Consider the following 22,782-nt stretch of genomic DNA (forward strand, 5'->3'; position numbering starts at 1 on the left):
TCAGGTGAATTTAGAATCATTTTGTGAAACTCCCCAACCCCACTTCCAGCTGAAAAAACATGATAGAAAGAAAAGAAAATCTAACAGACTCTTCACTGGGATAAGTCCATCCTTTTGAATATAGCCAGTCCTGTCAAATTCCTACCCTTATTGTTTGTTTTATTTTGAAGTAATTTCGGAGCTGTAGAAATGTTGCAAGAACAACCCAAAGAACTCCTACATCCCTTAACCCAGGTACCCTAGTTGTTTACATTTTACACACGATCACCTTTTCTCCCTGTATAAAAACAGTGTCTTCATCTGCTATGGTGACCATCACCCCTACGTACTGCAGTCCGTTGTGGACCTCCCAAGGATGCCCCTCCATCACCCACACAGCCCTTCCATTGAGGAAGTCAACATCAATTAAATGCTAACACATCCACGTTTCACCGGCTACCCCAACAACATCTCTTTATTCTTTTTGGCCCAGGATCCAACCCAGAAATCTGTCGTATTTAGTTGTCATGTGCCATCAGTCTCCTTTAACGTGGAACAGTTCCTTAGTCTCTCCCTGTCTCTCATACCTTGACAGTCTCTAGTCTGTCCATCCAGCAGCCTTTCATTCTAAAGGGAGACCATCAGCCTGGGTCCATCCAATGTTTCCTCCTAACCAGACTCAAGCCATGGGTTCTTGGCAGAAAGCCCCCAGAACTGATGCTGTGCTCTTCCCAGTGCATCACACAAGAGGCTCGCATGGTGACCCACCTCACCATGAGTGGTGTTGACCTTGACCCCAGCCGCATTGGTGTCTACATGGTCTCTTCACTGTAAAAGCCTCATTTCCTTTTGTATTTGATTAGTATTTTGTGGGGATATACTCCATTACTTTGCTGGTATCCTCATCAAACCTCCACCCATCAGCCTTGCATTCCACTGACAACAGAAGCCTAAATCAACCACTGCAATAATGGTTGTTAAATAAATGGTGACTATTTCATCATTTCTTCCACATTTATGAATTGACATTCTAAGGAAGAATTCATTTATTTGTTTATGCTAGTAAGGACTCATTTATTCATTGGTTTGTAATGTAATACTCTCATTCATTTTGGTGCTCAAAAAGTCCCAGGTTTGACCCTTAACATGGACTTTTCTGTCCTTTTGGCATGTCTCTTCACTCTCTGAGCACTTTTCTTTCTGGCAGAAGATGCTCCAGGATTATCCTGTTCTTTCTGTCCCAGCCCTGGAATCAGCTGTTTCTCCAAGGAGCCCTGGTTCCTTTTATTGGAGAATGGCATGAGAAACCAAGATCTGCTGCCAGATCAATGTGGATTTAGGGGATTCTGAGGGGTCACTAAGGAACCCTGATGGTGCAGTGTGTAAAGCACATGGCTGCTAACTGAAAGGTTGATGGTTCAAACCCACCAGCCACTCCATGGGAGAAAGAGGGCAGTCTGCTTCGGTGAAGATTTACAGCCTTGAAAACCCTATAGGGCAGTTCTGCTCTGTCCTATAGTGTAGCTATGAGTTGGAATCGACATTATGGTGGGTTTGGTTTTTCGAGGGGTTGAGGTCACTGCTTCTAGGTGTTCTCAGTAACTACAGCTAGGAAACCTTTGTGTGTATACAGAGGCAGACATATATGTTTATTAACTATTTCTGTATCAGTGTACATTAGAAAATCCCTCAAATTCATATCTATACTTCCAATTCAACATCTCACATATTGACAGCAGTGAGTTTGGGTTTTTTTTTTTTCTTTTTTTTTTAATGTTTGGAAATCCCTTCTCAGAGAGCTATAAACCTGGCTCCTGTGATCCTCAATTAATATACCTGTTTGCTCCATCAGTGAACTTTTTTTGCTCAACGTAACCAGTCTCCCAACCATTCTGGCTGCCGTTTTCACCAGCCACCTTCCACCTGCCCCCCTGCCTCAGCTGTCATGCCCACCGAGGCCCATACTGCCCCACTTCCTCAGGCGCCAGGGACCAGCTTCTCCTCTCTGCAAGGGGAAGGGAAGATGGGAAGGAAAGTCTTTCATCTTTTGCTTTTGGGAACAGCTCAAAGTCCTTCAGTGGCTTAGGTTGATGGAGTTAGGAAATCAAGACATAGCCCTACTTTTATCGTTAAATGGCTGTGATTTAACAAGTTACTTCAGCTTTCTGGGCTTGCCTTCTTCGCCTGGGGTTAGACTGTGTCAGTAGTCTTGCCAGACTTCAGCCACCTTCCCCCACGTTGGTGCTCAGGCTTTGGGAAATAGGTTCTAGTTCCTGCCAGATGTGGATTAGAGGGTATGGAGACCACACTGCTGCGACAGCCCCCTCACCCTTGGTGGTGACGTGGGAGGTGCAGGGAAAGGTAGAGCCTGTGAGGATCTGCTTTGCCTCCGCTGGTGTCCCCGACAGTGGAGGGAAGTGGGCCTGTCATCTTGTGACTAACAGACTGAGCCCAGCTGCAGGGCTGCCTCAGCTACAACATGAGCCCATTTGGGTGGGTGCTTCCTGCTTCTCTAGCTCTGCTGGCTCCTTTGTCCTTTCATAGTCCATCCCCCAGTCCAGCTCACCCTACCCTCTATGAAGGAGGGACAAACAGACCCCCACTTCAGGAGCTTATTCGGATAACCCCAGGTTAACCCATGCAAAGCCAGGTGGGAGTTTTCATACACTTCCAGTTTCTGAATGTGCTCAGCTCAGTGGAGGCCAAAGAGGGAGGGGAAGGACAAGGGGGTAAGGCCCCACCTTGGGGCCCCCCCACCAGCTCTGTGCTAATCTCTATTCTTTGGGACTACCTATAAAATTTCAGCTGATAAAACAATTTTACAATCTAAAATCCAGTGAGTAAAAGCATTGCTGAGGATGGGTGACTGAGCTCAGGTTAGAAATTACTGTTTACCCTGGGGTCAGGTGGGGTCATTCTGGTGGAAAGCTAGGGGTGAGCAGAGCTTCAGGAAGAGCTCTTGTCAGCAGGTAGGGATGGATTGGAGGAGGCCCCAGGTGTGAGGCCGTCTCAGTGGTGCCATGGAGAGGCTGTGGTCTGGACTGGGCTGTAAGGACACGGAGGGGTGAGGCAGAAGGGGCTTGGAGAATGTTCCTGAGCTCTAGAATCCTGGGAGTCTGGGCCTAGAGGGAGGCTATGACAAAAAGGAGCCCAGGAGCGTACTGGGGAGTTTTGAATATGAGGAACTGAAAACTTAGATTTGGGTTTCGTTACACCAAGGGGACACAGGAAGCCAGAGATGGGAAAGCTTGGGCCAGATGAACAGCTGCAGGAGGGCCTTAGGAGGAGCAGGTGTGGCCAGGACTGTGACTCAGCCCTGCTCCCCATTAGTCCTGCCGTCTTCGGGGTTTTATGTCTCTGGCCCTGCAGACTCACTGACTGAGTACGGGGTTTATTCTCATCTCCCTGCCCTGTGTCTCTTTTAGGACATCCGCCCTCTCCCTAGAGCGCCCAGCCAAGTACACACCCTCCTTTGCACCTGAATGACAGAACCAAAAGGGGAAATGTTGGGCCCTTGTAACTCCTGTGTTTAGGATATTAGTAGAGCCCACCTGAAATTCTGCTGGTGGCTGTGGAATGCAACCTGTGACTATCCAGACCTGGATGGGCAGGCGGGGGTTGTACATGGTCCGGCCCAGCCTGGTACCTGGAAGGAAAGCCCTGAGCATGTGTTCTCTGGTCCGTCCATCCAGTAGGCAGCTATTGAGCACCTGGCTGCTACTGAGTTCTCGTGGAGCCACGCAGGTCCCACCCTGGGGCTGGGCAGAATGCGGGGCCAGGCCTCCGGTGGGACTTTACTGGAAGCTGCAGAAGAGGGAGAATGAGTCTCAGAGGATGGGTGCTATGGCTCAGATCAGAACGTGAGGGTGACTAGCAACAGAGGAATAAGTTGTGCTCAGGAGCTGGGAAGATTAGGAGGAGGGTGGAAAGCAGTGCACAGCCTGGCTCAGGACAGACACAGCTTTTAAAGAAGTACCAGGTGAACAGCCTGGACTGGGCCCCCTGGCTGAAACTCCCAGGCCTGGCCATGCAGGCATGTGCTGCGCCAGTTGGATAACCTCCACACTCTAGAAGCTCTAAGAAAATGAAGCCCAGACAGCTCTTAATTATTGAAACCCAGCTCTGTCAATTTATTTATTGAATACCTGCTTCACACTCAGTATTATGCATGCCCTGTGAAAACAGAGTTGTTAAAATGTGGTCCCACCATTGGTGCTCCCACCATCTCAGGAGGAGAGCGTCTGTGGGCTGACGGCTGTGCACCCTGCCCAGGCTCTGAGGGGTGGTCGTAAGCAGCAGGACCTGCGGAGGTGCCCGTGTAGGCGGCAGGGCTGAGACACAGACTCGGGACGCTTCTCTCCAGCCAGAAGGAACACTCACAAGGGACCCCAATGCAGAGCCACAGGTGTGAGCAGTGCCAAGGCAAGGGTCACATGTGGTACCTCAGAGAGTAGGCAGGGAGGAGAGAGTGCTGGGGGAAAGAAGTGTGGAAGCAAAGGTGCAGACCTGGGAAATGTGGGGCACACTGAGAGGATGACAAGGCACTTACTCTTCCACCCCTATTTACTTGGTGCCTGCTGTGTGCAGCACTGGTCAGTGCTAGGAGTGAGTACATGACGAGGCAGTTTGTGGCCAGAGAAGCAGCAGAAGCATGCCTCGCCAACTCAGTGTGCCACAGACCACCCCCACACCCTTATGGGCCTAGTGCCTCCCACCCCAGAGCCCACAGCACCTTGCAAGTTGTGCCCCACACGAGACCTGGACTGACACCTGCAGACTGACAATTCCGGCCTCTGCAGAAGGGGGCGTAGGGCTGGATTGGGAAGGCAGGTCATTTTGTCAGGCCAACTGATGGCCAGGCAACACAGGCAGAGATTCCTGAGGAAACCTTTGTGTTCAGGAGACAGCAACAGGCGCTCTGTGCCAGGTTAGAACACACAGCTAGACAGTAGCAAGAGACAGTGTAGAGAAGTAGAAGCCAGATTGTGAAGGGCTTTGTACTCCATGGAGAGGGAACTAGATTCCGTCAAATAGGGTCCAAGGAACAAGCGAAGAATTCCAAACTCAGGGGTGACTTACAATCCAACTGTTTTTAGTCATGTCAGATGGATAAGAAGGAGTATGGGGACTGTTCAGAAGCTCTCATAGAGTCTGGCTGAGAGATGATGGGAGTCTGAACAGGGCAGTAGAGACAGAGAAGCAAGCTCAGATTCCTAAGAGATTTAGGAGCCAAAATAACACAATTTTGTCCTCCATGTTCCCCCAGCCCTCATCTCCCTGGGTTTTGGACCTCAGCTGAAACCTCACTCCATCCAGGACACCTTTTCTCCTCTTTGTCCCCCTTGATGAGAGCAGGCCTTGTGCCTGCATTCTGAGGTCATTTGCCTCCGTCTGTAGCATTGGTTGCAGTTTGTGATTCCACCTGTGTAGTGTAGTTGCTGTGTTTGTGGTGTTCCCTCCACTGCACTAAAGTTCATAAGGGCAGGGCAGGGCCTGGTCTTGCTCACCATGGGCCCCACTCCTCTCATAGTGCCTGGCTCACAGTAGCATCCACACACTGGGGTAGGCCTGGGTGGGGGGGTGAGCAGAAGGACAAACAAATCCAGCAGGATGGCAAGAACTGTGATATTATAGAGGCAGGTACTTGGATGTAGCCAGCAGGTCAAGGGTCACTGGGGCACAAGGGCATGGAGTGTTAGACCACAGGCCTCAGGGAAGAAGAGGTTTGCACCATTCAATATTCAGTCAGGAAAACAGAAGCCTCTCTGTGCCTTCTGGGTGGGCGCAAAGAGCTTCATGCAGGATTTAGGGGCTCACACGACCTTTGGAGGGGATGCAACAGTGAAGATCAGGGGAGCTGACTTGGAAGACCTGGGCCTGAGCAGGGGTGCTGGTGGTTCTCAAAAGCTCAAAGGGGAATCTGCTAGAATCCTCAAGAAGCTCTGAGAAGCTCTAACCAACCGTCTCCATCTTCTGAGTGAAGCCAGAGATTTTCATGAGCTCACCGGAAGCTGCTACCAGTCTCACATGCAGGCACACCAGGCTGCTGCTGCCCAGAGAGTGACAGGTCCCCTCCTCCCCAGCCCCCACCTCCCACAGGCCCACTATAACCTGGAACTACGCGAGGAAGCGGCTCAGGCCTGGGAACCCAGGAGGGGCTGTGTCAGCTGTCCGTTTGTTAAGGTGAATCAAGCTAAATCTGTTTTTGTTAGACTGGGGGCTTTTCACTTACACAAATCAGGTAAGACCTTAGTGGGCTGCCCAGCTGTTTCAGGGTGGGGATGCCTGGAGCAGTCAACTGCCCCAAAGTTTCCTGCTATCTGTCCCAGTTTCTCCACTCACCTGCCCTCTGGCAGTTAAGTGCCACCACTTGGACCCTCCTGCACCAGGATCCCTCCTCCCCATTGCACTCTGGACATTTCAGTGGCAGCATCACCCACCATCATCCTGGCCTACAGAGAATAGTGCCACAGGCCTCCCAAGGACACTGGTGCCCTCGGACTCTCCAGGAGGGTGAGCAACGCACACAGAACAGACCACCTTAGCACCTTGAATCACTTCCTCTGCAGTATCCCAGCTGTGTGCTGGCTCTCAGCTTCACTTAATATAGGTCAGCATTGAGTCCAGCCTTAGTCACCCAGCTGAGGACAGTGTCACACTCACTGGCGGCTGCTGGAGCCAGCACATTGGGGCCAGACCCTGCTCAGTATGTCTGTACCTGGGAATCTAGCCTGACACACTGCATCCCTTCCTGCTCTAGCGCCCTTGGAATCCTTTTCTTCACAGGGGCCCCAGGTTTCTACTGATATACCTTGGCAGATGCTTGCCATGTTTTGTTGTGCATTTGGGGCCTCCTGTTGTGTGGGATGGGCGTTCTCACCCCGTGGGCGCCACTGGAGTGGGAGAATAGCTGTGGTCTGGGAACTGCAAGAGGTGGCGGGGCTCAAGGAACTGCAGTCTTCCCTGGGGAGGTGATCGCCTTGGGGTGGCACTACTGGGGCAGCCCCCTCAAGGTTGCAGCAGGAGAGTAGCGTGGAGTGTGGCCTGGAAGCCACATCATGCAGTAAGGTTGGCCCGCCTTGGGATATTAGGGCCCTGGAGAATGGAGAGCCTCCACCAGAGAGCTTGCCTCCAGGGGTAAGTGCCCTAAGGGCAAGGCTGTGTGCATGCAGGCACTCAACAAGTATTTGTCCCCAGGATGAGTGGAATGAAGGGACTCAAGAAGTGAGAGCGGTCTCTAGGCATGCACAGTAGAGTTTCTCCCTGGAGAAGGCTCTGTGCAGGGAGATTAGGTCACAGGGAGGGGCAGTAAATGCTGAGCAGAATAGAGGTACAAGTGCCAAGAAGGCTGGGTAGTGTTGTGAGCAGCAACCCGTGTCTTGAGGCCTCAGGTTCTGGGAGTCATGGTTGTCAGCACAGCTGGGGCCAAATCACAGAGGCATGAGTAGCAGACCCCACCACATGGGCCCTATTCTGCAGACTGGGAGTTCTTGTCCAGGGAACCTGTACCACCATGCTTTAGAAAGGCCGGTAGAGTTGGAGTTAGGAAGAAGGTGGATGAGGGGGCACACCAGAGGAGGGAGGTCAGGCAGCCAGGAGTCGGGGGGAATTGTCCAGGAGAGTGATGGCAAACCAGGGAAGAGGATGGGGGAAAGAAGAGGCCACCCTGAGCCTGTGGAGTCCTGGGAAACCCTAGGGGTCTTCAAATTAGTTTTTCACTCCAATTAGTAACTGAAAGTGGTGATCTCTCCTGTGTTCAGGATCCAGGGCTGTAGGAGTTTTAAGAAGCTGTAAGATTGTGTCCTCACAGAGCCTGCAACAGCCTGAGCAGGTTCCCATGCTGTGTACTCTGACCCTGGGTCCCCTGTACCCAGAGACCTCAGCCGCTGGGTGACTGCCAACGGTGGGCCTCTCTTGGGCAGAACAGACCCAGGAAGCAGCTCCTGCCCTGAGCTCTCCAACCCAGGGGTACTCAGCAGTCATTGTGTCTGTACCGTCTAGACTGTCAACACTGTACCCTTTCCTTCCTCAGCTCTCAAGCCCAGACAGTGCCAACACCCTGTCCTTCCGCACGTTAGTGAACCTGGAGGGCTTCTTGGGACAAGTTCCCAGTCTTTTTTTTTTTTTTTTCCAACAAAGGAACAAAGACAGGAATGGCCCTTTCCTCATTCGTGTGTGTGTGTATGTGTGTGTGTGAGAGAGAGAGAGAAATTTTAGTCCTGGAGGAGAATCTGTCACAAGGTCTCCTTCATTGAGCAAGGGGGTAGTCAGGGGCCAATTTGTGTTTCATTTCCTCTTGGGAACAAGAGCTCCTCCTCAGTTCTCAGTACCAGGGCCATCTCCCCAGTCTTTGTCTCTCAGAATAGCTGACTTTCCTGCCTATGGGGTCGGGGGCAGCGGGAGGCCAGCATCAAGCCGCTGATAGTGATCCCACATGGCATGCTGATCGATGGTGAAATCTTCTGGCTCCACTTACCTGTGCTGAATGGCACATAGTCAATAGCAGCCAGTTAACCAAGTCCTTCGTAACCAGCTGTTCTCAGCAGCAGCAGAGCCTTAGCCATGGGTTAAAGCAAAACCTCTCCTGAGCAGCGAGCCTGGCCTTGACGAAGATGAATGTCTAATTCACTTGGAATCTCCTTACTGCTGCCTGTAATAAAAAGCTTGCTCCATATATTCACCCCCCTGCTGATGTTTCTCTGAAATTAAATATCAGGAGGATATATAATAGCCCAATTCCACACCAGACCAATATTATCAGATTGATGTCAGCAGTGATAATAGAAGAAGGATAAGTTGATGAGATTTCATTTATTCAATAAAGTGGAGAGTGCACAGAGGATTTGGGAGGGCACTTGTGGAGAGGCATTGTGCACACTCAGGCATAGGAGTTAATCAGAGTGGGAGGGAAGACACCTGGACTTCACAGGCGTGTCCCCTGGCTGGGAGTGACTCGGCCTCGCTGGCATGGCGCCCACACAGGCGGGGATCCTGGCCTTGCTCTGGCCTGCGGGCCTCTCCGGCAGACGGCTTCCTCCCTTTGCTTTCTCCCGTTCTGCCTTGCCCGTTGCTCTGCTGTTTGCCATCGGCTTCAGATGGCCATCAGTTCATCACGCTTCCTTCCTTCCTCAGGCTCCTGTGGATCCTTGCCCGATAATCCAGGCTCCCAGTGACCCCCCTCTCTGCTCCTGACTTGGATTTGTGACCCTTCGGCAACTCTGGCATCATTGGGGAACCTTAAACACAGTGCGGTTTGGGGCAAGTCCCTTGTGTTTCTCATTTATAGTCTTGGTTGTTTCTTCTTTGGAATTTGTGACTATCTTCTCTAAAAGCATAGTGGAGAGAGCTGACCATGTGGAGAACAAGGGCTGTGGAGCCAAACACACCAGGCTCTTGTCCTGGTTCCGTCTTACTAGCTCTGTGGCCTTGGGCAAGTCAGTCAGCATCTCTGAGACTCAGTGTCCATATCTGTAGAATGGGTACAATAACATCTAGTTCGTAGAGCTACTGTGGCAAGTATATATGTTTGCCTTTTCAACATTCTTCACATGTACAATTCAGTGACATTATTTATCATGTTGTTCAACCATTACTGTCATCTATTGCCAAATTTTCCTATCTGTGGGTATTCTTAAGGGCCTGCTGTGTCGTAGGCCCTTGGCTGTGACCACGGGTCTGCCCCAGGTACAGTTTGAAATGAGATGGAACTTTTTTTTTTTTATTAACTTTTATTGAGCTTCAAGTGAATGTTTACAAATCAAGTCAGACTGTCACATATAAGTTTATATACACCTTACTCCGTACTCCCACTTGCTCTCCCCCTAATGAGTCAGCCCTTCCAGTCTCTCCTTTTGTGACAATTTTGCCAGCTTCCAACTTACTCTATCCTCCCATCCCCCCTCCAGACAGGAGATGCCAACACAGTCTTAAGTGTCCACCTGATATAATTAGCTCACTCTTCATCAGCATCTCTCTCCTACCCACTGTCCAGTCCCTTCCATGTCTGATGAGTTGTCTTCGGGAATGGTTCCTGTCCTGTGCCAACAGAAGGTTTGGGGACCATGACCGCCGGGATTCCTCTAGTCTAAGTCAGACTAGTAAGTATGGTCTTTTTATGAGAATTTGGGGTCTGCATCCCACTGATCTCCTGCTCCCTCGGGTTCTCTGTTGTGCTCTCTGTCAGGGCAGTCATTGATTGTGGCCGGGCACCAACTAGTTCTTCTGGTCTCAGGATGATGTACGTCTCTGGTTCATGTGGCCCTTTCTGTCTCTTGGGCTCTTAGTTATCGTGTGGCCTTGGTGATCTTCATTCTCCTTTGCTCCGGGTGGGTTGAGACCAATTAATGCATCTTAGATGGCCGCTTGTTAGCATTTAAGACCCCAGACGCCACATTTCAAAGTGGGATGCAGAATGTTTTCATAATAGAATTATTTTGCCAATTGACTTAGAAGTCCCCTTAAACCATGGTCCCCAAACCCCCGCCATTGCTCCGCTGACCTTTGAAGCCTTCAGTTTATCCTGGAAACTTCTTTGCTTTTGGTCCAGTCCAGTTGAGCTGACCTTCCATGTATTGAGTATTGTCCATCCCTTCACCTAAAGCAGTTCTTATCTACTAATTAATCAGTAAAAAACCCTCTCCCACCCTCCCTCCCTCCCCCGCTCATAACCACAAAAGTATGTGTTGTTCTCAGTTTATACTATTTCTTAAGATCTTATAATAGTGGTCTTATACAATATTTGTCCTTTTGCCTCTGACTAATTTCGGTCAGCATAATGCCTTCCAGGTTCCTCCATGTTATGAAATGTTTCAGAGATTCGTCACTGTTCTTTATCGATGCGTAGTATTCCGTTGTGTGAATATACCACAATTTATTTAACGATTCATCTGTTGATGGACACCTTGGTTGCTTCCAGCTTTTTGCTATTGTAAACAGAGCTGCAATAAACATGGGTGTGCATATAGCTGTTTGTGTGAAGGCTCTTAATTCTCTAGGGTATATTCCGAGGAGTGGAATTTCTGGGTTGTATGGTAATTCTATTTCTAACTGTTTAAGATAATGCCAGATTGATTTCCAAAGTGGTTGTACCATTTTACATTCCCACCAGCAGTGTATAAGTGTTCTAATCTCTCCATAGCCTCTCCAACATTTATTATTTTGTGTTTTTTGGATTAATGCCAGACTTGTTGGAGTGAGGTGGAATCTCATCGTAGTTTTAATTTGCATTTCTCTAATGGCTAATGATCGAGAGCATTTTCTCATATATCTGTTAGCTGCCTGAATATCTTCTTTAGTGAAGTGCGTGTTCATATCCTTTGCCCACTTCTTGATTGGGTTGTTTGTCTTTTTGTGGTTGAGTTTTGACAGAATCATATAGATTTTAGAGATCAGGTGCTGGTCTGAGATGTCATAGCTGAAAATTCTTTCCCAGTCTGTAGGTGGTCTTTTTAGTCTTTTGGTGAAGTCTTTAGATGAGCATAGGTGTTTGATTTTTAGGAGCTCCCAGTTATCGGGTTTCTCTTCATCATTTTTGGTAATGTTTTGTATTCCGTTTATGCCTTGTATTAGGGCTCCTAAGGTTGTCCCTATTTTTTTTTCCATCATCTTTATTGTTTTAGTCTTTATATTTAGGTCTTTGATCCACTTGGAGTTAGTTTTTGTGCATGGTGTGAGGTATGGGTCCTGTTTCATTTTTTTGCAAATGGATATCCAGTTATGCCAGCACCATTTGTTAAAAAGGCTATCTTTTCTCCAATTAACGGACACTGGGCCTTTGTCAAATATCAGCTGCTCATATGTGGATGGATTTATCTCTGGGTTCTCAATTCTGTTCCGCTGGTCTATGTGTCTGTTGTTGTACCAGTACCAGGCTGTTTTGACTACTGTGGCTATATAATAGGTTCTGAAATCAGGTAGAGTGAGGCCTCCCACTTTCTTCTTCTTTTTCAGTAATGCTTTGCTTATCCGAGGCTTCTTTCCCTTCCATAAGAAGTTGGTGATTTGTTTCTCTATCACCTTAAAAAATGACATTGGAATTTGGATCGGAAGTGCATTGTATGTATAGATGGCTTTTGGTAGAATAGACATTTTTACTATGTTAAGTCTTCCTATCCATGAGCAAGGTATGTTTTTCCACTTAAGTATGTCCTTTTGAATTTCTTGTAGTAGAGCTTTGTAGTTTTCTTTGTATAGGTCTTTTACATCCTTGGTAAGATTTATTCCTAAGTATTTTATCTTCTTGGGGGCTACTGTGAATGGTATTGATTTGGTTATTTCCTCTTCGGTGTTCTTTTTGTTGATGTAGAGGAATCCAAGTGATTTTTGTATGTTTATCTTATAACCTGAGACTCTGCCAAACCCTTCTATTAGTTTCAGTGGTTTTCTGGAGGATTCCTTGGGGTTTTCTGTGTATAAGATCATGTCATCTGCAAACAGAGATAATTTTACTTCCTCTTTGCCAATCCAGATGCCCTTTATTTCTTCGTCTAGCCTAATTGCTCTGGCTAGGAATTCTAGCACAATGTTGAATAAGAGCGGTGATAAAGGGCATCCTTGTCTGGTTCCCGTTCTCAAGGGAAATGCTTTCAGGCTCTCTCCATTTAGAATGATATTGGCTGTTGGCTTTGCATAGATGCCCTTTATTATGTTGAGGAATTTTCCTTCAATTCCTATTTTGGTGAGAGTTTTTATCATAAATGGGTGTTGGACTTTGTCAAATGCCTTTTCTGCATCAATTGATAAGATCATGTGGTTTTTGTCTTTTGTTTTATTTATATGGTGGATTACATTAATGGCTTTTCTAATATATTAAACCAGCCTTGCATACCTGGTATAAATTCCACTTGGTCGTGGTGAATTATTTTTTTGATATGTTGTTGAATTCTATTGGCTAGAATTTTGTTGAGGATTTTTGCATCTATGTTCATGAGGGATATAGGTCTGTAATTTTCTTTTTTTGTGATGTCTTTACCTGGTTTTGGTATCAGGGAGATGGTGGCTTCATAGAATGAGTTGGGTAGTATTCCATCATTTTCTATGATTTGAAATACCTTTAGTAGTAGTGGTGTTATCTCTTCTCTGAAAGTTTGGTAGAACTCTGCAGTATAGCCATCCGGGCCAGGGCTTTTTTTTGTTGGGAGTTTTTTGATTACCGTTTCAATCTCTTTTTTTGTTATGTGTCTATTTAGTTGTTCTACTGAGATGGAACTTTTTACCAATGCTGTTTACTGAGATAGAAATGTACCCCTCACCCCCTCCCTTCCCACAGCCTGGACCTCACCCACAATCTCTCCTACCAGGAAGGCTTCCTGGGGAGCACGAGGAAGGAGCTATACAGACCTGGAGATGTGTTACAGCTCTTCCATGTGTCTACTGGGTGAATGAGGCAGTTAGAGACATTCAGCTCATCTGTAAGTGGGGACTGTGCCTCACTGGGGGTGGGAAGATTGGAGGGACAGTGTGCAGACCCCTAAGCCAGAGCCTGGCACAATGCAGACATGGAGCTGCTGGTGCTGGTGAGCCGTGGGCCTGCCGGCACATCTGAGAAGGTGCCCACGCATCTTGGTTAGAACAGTGACTATTAACTCACTGGTCTCCCAGTAACTTCTGTCCATTAACTGCTTCCAACTCTGCCCTCTGGACAATAGGTCAAATCCCTTTTCTACATGACTGCCTTTATACATGTGAAGATCATTCTTAGAATCCCATTGACCCCCAACCTCCCCAAGGTGTCTTCTTCAAACAACATTTTTGGTTGCAAGTGGCAGACATCCAGCTCAATCTAATTTAAGGCAAAAACTGAGTGTGTTAGCTTGCATTACAGAAAAGCAAAGAACAGTTCCTAACTTTGAATCTGGAAGCTCAAGTGACATGAGAGATGGCTTTGGGAGGCCCGATTTTATGTCTTCTCCCAGTTTCCAAATAGCAAATTTCTCTGAAGGGTCATGTTTTTGGCCCAGCCCCTTTCATTGGGTCCATGAGACCTTGGGATTGTGTTAGCCCAATCTGGATCATGTGGCCAAACCCCCCCTTGTGGCAGAGGAGGGCTGAGTTCCCTGACCCACGAGGAATGGAAGGGGAGGGGCTGGGGAAGAAATGCTGGAGCTGCAGGGGCAGGTGTGCTCCACTCCAGGAGGCTGCAGTCCTTCCTGCTACTCAGTTTCCTCATTTGGAAGGTAAGGACACCAGTGACCTCGGTGATGCTGTGTGAATCAAATGCAGTCTTGTGTAAGTATGTGACTGTGGTGCAGCTTCATGAAAGTGAGATCCCTCCTGATGCCCCTGCGTGACAAAGCTGCAGAGCCAGTTACCCTGGGTGCTCTGATCCAGACACAGCTGTCTGCTGATGGTGCTGTGCCGTGGAATACAGGGGACAGATCCGAGCCTTGCCCTCCTGAGTCTCCAAGTGCTGCGAGGAGACAGACAGGCAAACATGTCAGCCTTCAGTGTTGTTTATGCCCACGAGGGCATAAGAGAGCTGTCATTGGAGCCCGAGGAGGTCCCTGACATATGGGTGGGAGGAACAAGGCCAAAGAGAAAGAGGGTGAGCAGAGGGCAGGAGACCCTGGGTGCCCACAGGTTTCTTGGTACATTGCCTCTGGCACAGCAGAGTCCCAAGCAGTAGGTTTGGAGTGTGACTTAGCCCTGAGCCCTGGCACTGTTTATCAACCCGTGAACTCCAGCAAGCTGCTGAGTCACTCTAAGCTGTTGTGTCTTCATTTGTAAGACAAGGACAATTATAGTTCCCACCTCCTAGGATTCTATGGAGGATTAAATAATTAAATGAGATAATGCTTAGCACAGGGTCCACTGAATTGCAGTCACCCAATAAATGTGTTTTTAAAAACTGGCTTAGTGTTTTAGAAATCTGTGGCCTGCTTTATGTTCTAGAAAAATCACTGATCTCAACATAGAGGATGGGCTAGAGGTAAGGAGAAAAGTTTGAGGCTGTTACCATGAGAATGGAGACAAAGGGATAGAACAGAGGGTATCCAGGAGATAAAGTTTGGCAACAGCATCTGTGTGGGCGAGATGGGAGTGAGTGTGACACAGGGTCCCCACCAGGGCTGGCATGTTGATGCTGTTGACCATGTAGGTAGTGCAGGAAGAGGAGCAGCACTGCATGAGTTACAGGGTCTGTGGGTGCCCAGCTGGAGCCGACAGGGCTCTGAAGCCCCGGTGCGTGTGGACTGACATTGATGTTAGTGGGGTGCTGAAGTGAGAAAGGCCCAGGTGGAGCTTCAGGAGCAATGTGATGGGGAAGAGAAAGAACAAAGGGCTGTGGTTGAGAGGGAACTAAGAGTCAGAAACGGTTTGAGTTTTAAACACTTAGACTCTTTGGAAGCATAAGCCTGTTTTTAATGTAGAAGGGGGAATGGTGAAGGAAGGTACAGAAGAGAGAGACAGGAGGAGAGACTAGCTCTAGGTGGCAGGGGAGTGAGACCCCAGTCACTGCTGGAGGGGTGCTCTTGGACCTAGGAAAGGACTCTCCCTCTAGATAGGAGACCAGGGTGTATATGCAGGTTGAAGCTGGGCCAAGGATGCCAAGATGAAGGTGTACTCTGGAGGTGGCACAGGCCAGCAGACCCCAAGGCTGTGTGGGGAGTGGTGTGGTGCGAAGCTGTGGGCTCTGGACATGGCGGAACAGGGGAGTGGCTGAAGGGGGGAGCTGGACTCTGGAAGGCCTGAGATCTAGAGGGGACTGAATGGAAGGATCACTGTGGCCTGGGGCCACCAGGGGAGGAACAGACAGGGCAACTGAACCTGAAACCTGAAAACAAACTTGAGGTCCAAAGGGCCCCAGTGAAGTATTTGAATCTGGGAAGTAGATAGGCCTCTAGTGGCTAGAGAGTGGATTTGGAGGCAGGAAGAGCGGTCAGTAGCCCCTGGAGTCATCCAGGTGAGAGGTCAGTTGGGAGCAATGGATGGAGAAAGAAAGTGAGTTTTTGAGATGTTGGATTGGAGAGGGGAGAGGAGCAGGGGGCTCATTAGAAGGAGAGAGGGCGATATCTAGAATGACTCCAGGTTTCTGATTGGGAGACTTGGGAGGAGAAACAGTCCTGGGTGTCGGATGATGATTTCCGCTGAGGAAATGGTAAGTCATCTGGGTATCTGTGGGATGTGCAGATGGAAGAATCTTGAGGCTGTTGGCTATGTGGACCTTGAGCTCCAAGGGTGAAGTGTTGGGATGAACCTGGGACTGAGGGGAAGAGGAAGTTTAGGAACTAGCAAGAGAGTGACTGAGGAGATAGCTCAAGGGGTGTACCTGACGATGGACAAGAGTGAGGGGCCTTTGTACTCAAAGAGAAGGGGTAGGGGCTAGGGCCTGCAGGGGCAGGAGGATGGGACACAGGCCAAGACGATGGTGGGAGAAAGACTCGAAGGTCCCAGAGGTAGGAGAGTCCCTGGTGTGGGGGGCGATGGGGAGACAATGAGCACCACACCCACCATCTCGAGTATCCATCCCCACATGCTGTCCTCATCTTATAGACAGGAGGGGAAAGACTGCAAGCTTGACAGCAGCCCAGACTATTCAAACCCAGCTCTTCACCACTCTCCCGTTCTGCCTGATAGTATAAGCTGCTGGTTGGGGTGGGACAGGAAGAGCGTGGATTTTGATTTCTTGTTAATGCTTTCCTTTTTTCTAAATATGCTATACCATTTCTGTCATCATAATACTGTTATTTAAAAAAAAAAAAAAAAAAACTCATTGCCGCCGAGTCAGTTCAGATCATGGCAACGCCATGAGTTTCAGGGTAGAACTGCTCCATAGGGTTTTCAGTAATCTTTTCGGAAGTAGATCACTGGCCTTTCTTCTGCAGTGTCACTGGGTACGTTTGAACTGCCAACCTTTCTATTAGTAGTCGCGTGCAAACCATTTACACCATCCAGAATCTGGTCTAGGGGAAGTATTTGGGGGAAGGGAGCAAGTGATAATGAATTGCTCAGAGGACATCACAGCGCTGATAACGTTGAGGCTCAATGCTGTTACATTTTCCAAGATCTTTCTTCCCAGATGGTTTCTTTGAGTGACCCTTTGACATCTCAGTATACTGGAGGAGGCTCTGTGATTATGGCCTGTTGTCTGAGTGGAAGGAGCAGGGTTTGGAGTCAGGTGCATCTCTGCCACGTGCTAACTAACCGTGTGACCTGATTTGTAATAACCACACCCACCTTGCAGAGTTGCCAGGAAAAGGCAGGGCCAGCACCCTCTATGCAGATGCAGTGTGGCCAGGCTGTGGGCCCTGAGCGCTGCTAGCCCCATTGTGGTGGGAGGTGGTGCTGGCTGGGTCGACTGATGCAACTCCAGCCTTCCTGCAAGCACGCCTTTTTCCCTCAAACCCCCTGACCTGACTCCCTCAGTTTTCCACAAGCTTCTATAGGTGATGTTATCTTTTCAATGGTATAGATGAGGAAAAGGAAGGCCACTGAGGTGAGATGACTTACTTAGCATTGCAGCTGAGGCCTAAGAGACGAGAAACCCTCACATGGCCGCACGTAATGTTGACCCCTCAAAGCCACATAGACCACTAGATCTTAACCCACAAAGGACATGCTTGTCCCCGGGAGTGCCCCCAAATGGGAGTACAGGACTTATCAGTCTTGCAAAGTTCAAAGCAGGCTATGGATACATTTATTTGTGTATCTGAAGGGCAGCTATTCACAAGACAATATTTCTAAAAACTAAGAGCTGTTTTGTACGTGTTATGAAACAGGATGGCAGTAGACTGGGCTGATGGTGGCTGTGTTTGGATAGAATGCACCTTTTGAGAGCCGTGAGCTCCCTGTCTTTGCTCATTCAGAGGCTTTTTGTAGACAAAGCGGATGAGATTTCTTTCCATTGACATTTGCCTACGTTCTGTCTCCTCATATTGGTCCTGATCAGTCCCAGAGGAGAGAAGACTTCTCTGGTCCCAGGGGTGATATTGGTGTGGAGGGGATAGATTTCGCCACACCCCGGTTTCTCCTGAACCTGGAGCCCACTGAGTGTTCTGTGAGGCTTGTCCTCAAAATGCACAGGAGCCTGTAAAGGGGGAGAAGCTGGTGAGGAGAAGACCAAGCCTTGTTTGGCCTTGGGAAAAGGAGCAAGTTTTCAAGGACCACTGTTGCTCATTTACAGCCCGGCAAAATAAGTATCAGTCTCTGTTGTACGGCCAAAAAGAGTGAGGCTCGAAGAGGTCAGATATCTTGCTCCAAGATGACATGGCTGGCAGGGACTTGAACCCAGGCCTCTCAGACTCTACGGGTCTTGTCCCAGGATCCCTCTTTTCCACTTAGATCAGTGAGCCCCACACAGAGTTACAGCTCTAGAAGAACTCTACCTTTTCTGAAACCTGGAATTCTCCCTGAGCCATTCATTCCAACAGTAGGTATTAGTTGAGTGCTTACAGCTTCTGGAACACAGCCAGGAAACAGTCGACATGGAGGTCATCACAAGAGGGTAGGGGAAGATACTGCTTAAAGTCAGTATCTTTAAGCAGAAAAAAAGGGGCAACAGAATTTCTGCCCTGGGGGAGCGTGTAACCTAGAGGGGCAGCATGGTGTAAGAAAGAGCAGAAGGGAAGAGGCTGGTGGGAAAGGCCAGCAACGGTGGTGACAGAGGTACAGGAAGCAGACAAGGACCATGAGGAGATGAACATCTCAGTAGCCTAGCTGGGAGCCTCACTGCCAGCTCTCCCTCAGAGTTAGCCCTGCCAGAGCCAGCTGGGAAATGTGGAAGGAAAGCTTAGCCTGCCTTCCCAGAATGGGAAACCAGAGATTGAAAAAAAAAGAGGGAAGAGAGTTAGAGTGGAGGCAGAGAACGAAGATCCAATCTATGACTTAAAGGTGTTCCAAAAGAAAAAAGTCAGAACAGGAGAATGGAAGCAATGAGCCTAGTCATAAAGAGAGCTTGTCTGAGATGCAATGCTGATCAAAAAGGCTGGCTGTCCCCCACAGAAAATCAGTTTTAAAAGGCCCACAATTAGATGTGTCCACATCAAAAAGTTTTTAAATATAGAGATATTCTACAGGCTTTTAGGGTGAAAAATCGGGGTATCACTCCACCCCAGCCTATCCCACTCTTACCTCAGATGACTTTTTGCAACACCAAACAGAAGACAGTGAAGAAGAAATCTTCTGAGTCTCAAGAAGAAAAGGTTGAATCTAAGGAGCCAGTCTGTGTTTCATGTTTAAAGACAAGAGAAGGACATCTCCAATAGGTTAATGCTGAGAAAATACCCCTCATGTATCCTCCTCAAGAAATTCCTCTGAGACTTAGTCCTTCCAACGTAGAACGTAATGAAAATTTTGATCTTGCGAAAGGACTTATAAGTCACCATCCTCGGGAGCCTAGTGGAATCACATGTTGTCATGGGCAAAGCCAGGCCTGCGTAGCTGCCCTCTCCTCTCCTGGAAAGGGAAGCTAATTCTCCTGTCACATCCTTTACCTTAAGATTCACAGCCTATTACCAGAGCCACATAGCACACATGCACACAGTCACTTCTCTCTTCTTTACCTTATAAAACATCAAGTTTGTTCAAGCCCTAGGGCATGAATCTTATTGGTCTTAGCTAAACATGGCCATTTCCCTCCTCTTTTTAGTGGCTGAGGGGTGACCGGATGACCAAATTCTGGCCAATGAGAAAAGAAACAACCTTTCTGAGAGTGAGGTTTTTGGGAAGAATTTTTCTGCCTGATAAAATGTGACAGTACAGAGGCCTGCTCCTTCTTGAGGCCTTGAACTCTGAGGCATGGGGGGATGTGGGTGGCCACAAGACAATAGGCCTGAGGATGAGAAACCAACACACAGATGCTACAGGGGAAAGAAGGAGCCTGGGCCTGGATGATGTCAGTGAACGGGTACAACCATACTGCAAGTACCGACCTCCAGACTTGTTCTGAGTGAGGTCGCTAAATGCTATGCATTTTACTTCCTAAACCATTGAGTGTTCTGTCGCCTGATGTTCTTAACTGATGAATTTTTTTGTCTAAAGATACCTGGGGAAGCCTGGTGGCGTAGTGGTTAAGTGCTACGGCCACTAACCAAAGGGTCAGCAGTTCAAATCCACCAGGCACACCTTGGAAACTCTATGGGGCAGTTCTACTCTGTCCTATAGGGTCGCTATGAGTCGGAATCAACTCGACGGCACTGGGTTTGGTTTGGTTTTTTTGAAGATACCTTAAAATAATAACCAGTCCTTATCTGTTCCAGCATCTACTCCATGGCTAATTTTTTTAATGTTTGAGATACTGGATCAAGAGAATTGTTAAACTGCAATTCTCCCTCTCCTACCCCCCAAAAGGGTTTAAACCCAGCTCCGTGCAACTGAAGCAAAGCTGCCTGGAGTATAGTAATGACCTTCTTCATTACTTGAGGAATGATTTTAAAAAGCATTTTAAAATGCCTGTTGAATGTCCTAAGCCCTGAGTGGTTTCTAATTATAAAAGACCAGTGGCAGGTATCCACGTGATTCCATTTACAGCTGTGAAGGTCCTGCGTTAACTTGTCCTAAAACCATTTTGGAAAAGCGTGTTAGTAGAAGCGATGTGATCAAAGCCACGTAAATGGTATATCCTGGCACCACCACTTACTTAGCTGTGCAACCTGGAACCAGTTGCTTAACTTGTTTGTACTTCAGTTTCCTCATTTGTAAACTGAAGCCAAAACCAAACCACTTGCCATCAAGTTGATTCATACTCATGGTACCCCGATGGGTTTTAGAGTAGAACTTTGCTCGATAGGGTTTTCAAGGCTGTGACCTTTCAGAAGTAGATCACCAGGTCTTTCTCCCGAGATGCCTCTGGGTGGGTTCAAACCACCAACCTTTCTGTTAAGCACTTAACCATTTGCACCACCTAGGGACTCTTCATTGGTACAAAGGGGATGATAAATAATATCATCTATGAACCCAGCTGTTAAGAGTAGATGAATGAGTGTATAAGCACAGAGTGCAGTGAGCATTGTAGTATGAACTGTTACGAGTAAGTGTGTGTGTGTGTGTGTGAGTGACTGAGTGAGTGAGTGTGGGAGGTATGTGAGTGGGGCCGGGGGTATGGAGGATGGGAAGAGGAGCCCTGAAGAAGACAAGCCAAATAGAGATTACTCAAGGAGGCTGGGTGGCTGGCTTTAATCTAAGCTATACTGTTTCACTTCCTTGTTGCTTGTTGGGTTTTGTTTTACATTTTTAAAAAGAACATATTCATTTTTTTGGTGGGTGCTAAAACTACTTCGATAAAAGAAGAAAGAAAAAATAGTAAAGTACCCCTAAATATTGCAGTGATCATCTCTGAGAGGTGAGATTCTGAAAAGTTTTTCTCTTTTAGACATTTCTGTAGTTTTCAGTGAAGCCCTGGTGGTGTAGTGGTTAAGTGCTATGGCTGCTAACCAAGAGGTCAGCATGTTCAAATCCGCCAGGTGTTCCTTGGAAACTCTATGGGGCAGTTCTACTCTGTCCTATAGGGTTGCCATGAGTCAGAATCGACTCAACGGCAGTGGGTTTTGGTTGGTAGTTCTCAAGTTTTCCTCATTGCACTTGTATGAGCTTTAAAATCGGGGGGAAATATATCAAAAGGTAGATACACTTTTCTATAAACCATGTGATCACAATCCCGTGTGAAGGACATGCACAGAAAGTTTTGGAGAGGGGCTAGGCGAGCACAGCCCTGGGCAGGCAACCCAGGGTGGGCAGCTCAGTCTTCCCGTGGCTCAGAGGATCTGGCATTATTGCCGCTGAGTCCCCAGACCAGCAGGCCAGCCTTCACCCAGGTGGAGCCCTGCCCACAGCCTGGGCTCCTCGGGTGCATGCTGGCATGGGAGTTGGGCAGTAGTACGAAACCTCTGCGTCTCCCTCTCCTAGCCAAACCCGTCCTCTCTGAGGGCTAAATGGACGCTGGCAGTTTTCATGCTTAGCACATCGCAGGAGAGCATTATCTTCTTTCTCTGCGATCCCTCTGTCACCGAAATTCAGTCAGGGGAGAGGCATGCAGGGGCTGCAAGTAGCATAGTGCACAGCCCATAGCGGTGGTCAGCTCGCACTAGACTGCGCCCTCAAGGCTGTTCGCCCCCGTCTTTCGGCAGGCCCCGGCGAGCAGAGCCCGTGTGCTCAGGGCTGCAGGCACAGATCCTCCAGTGCTACCGCCAGAATGTACAGGAAGTGCTCCTGTGCTCAGACCTGGTCAAGGCCTACCAGCGCTGTGTCAGCGCCGCCCACAAGGTAAGGCCTGGCTGCCCTCCCTAGGGCTTCCTGGGGACGCAGGGAGGCTCAGAGGTCCAGCTGCCCTGCCCTTTTCTGCTAAATCAGTACTCTAACCCAGAGGACTCCAACTTTTACACAGTGAGGGTTCTTATGTCTGGGCCTCCTCAGACTCCCCAGTTCAGTGTTCTGTCCGATGTTCCCATGAGGGCACACATACAGCTGGGTTAGGAAAGAGACCCCCCGAAGAGCTTAGCCTGACTTGGCGGGGGCGCCACCTTCAAGGGGTCACTGACCAGTTGAGGAAATAAATGGATCCCCCAACTGAGGCAGGGTGCACAGTGGAGGAGCCTGGGTTCTAGGGTATGAGTGTCCTGGGAAGGGAGAGGGCAGCCCAGTGAGATGGAGGACAGTATCCCAGTTGGAGGAGGCAGAGAGGTAGGAGCAAGTGGCCCATCAGGTAGGGCGAGGGGCCCTGCCTGTGTCCCCTGCCTCCACTGGCCCGTCTTTGATCCGCATGGGCTGCCAACCGTCTGTCTGCTGAGCTTGAACCAGAGCATGTGTTATGAAGCAGAGGGGACCCAAACCCAAAATGCCCTGTCTCCTGTGCTTGGTGTGGCTTGGAAGACC

General features: G+C 48.7%; 1 protein-coding gene across 4 annotated transcripts in view; it reads left to right on the forward strand.

The window, feature by feature from the left end:
* Positions 1–22,782, forward strand: part of CHCHD6 (coiled-coil-helix-coiled-coil-helix domain containing 6) — a 327,253-nt gene that overhangs the window by 298,909 nt on the left and 5,562 nt on the right. For 2 of the 4 annotated variants that reach the window (XM_064274780.1, XM_064274781.1), the window contains one exon: positions 22,038–22,173. The exons of 1 other annotated variant lie outside the window; for it this stretch is intronic. In XM_064274780.1, coding sequence (XP_064130850.1) covers positions 22,038–22,173 — 136 coding nt within the window. Of the gene's footprint in view, positions 1–4; positions 1,421–22,037; positions 22,174–22,782 lie in introns of those variants that run through there. One more of the 4 variants, XM_064274784.1, reaches the window with a different exon arrangement.

Source organism: Loxodonta africana, chromosome 22 (genome assembly GCF_030014295.1).
Source record: "Loxodonta africana isolate mLoxAfr1 chromosome 22, mLoxAfr1.hap2, whole genome shotgun sequence".
Lineage (NCBI taxonomy): Eukaryota > Metazoa > Chordata > Mammalia > Proboscidea > Elephantidae > Loxodonta > Loxodonta africana.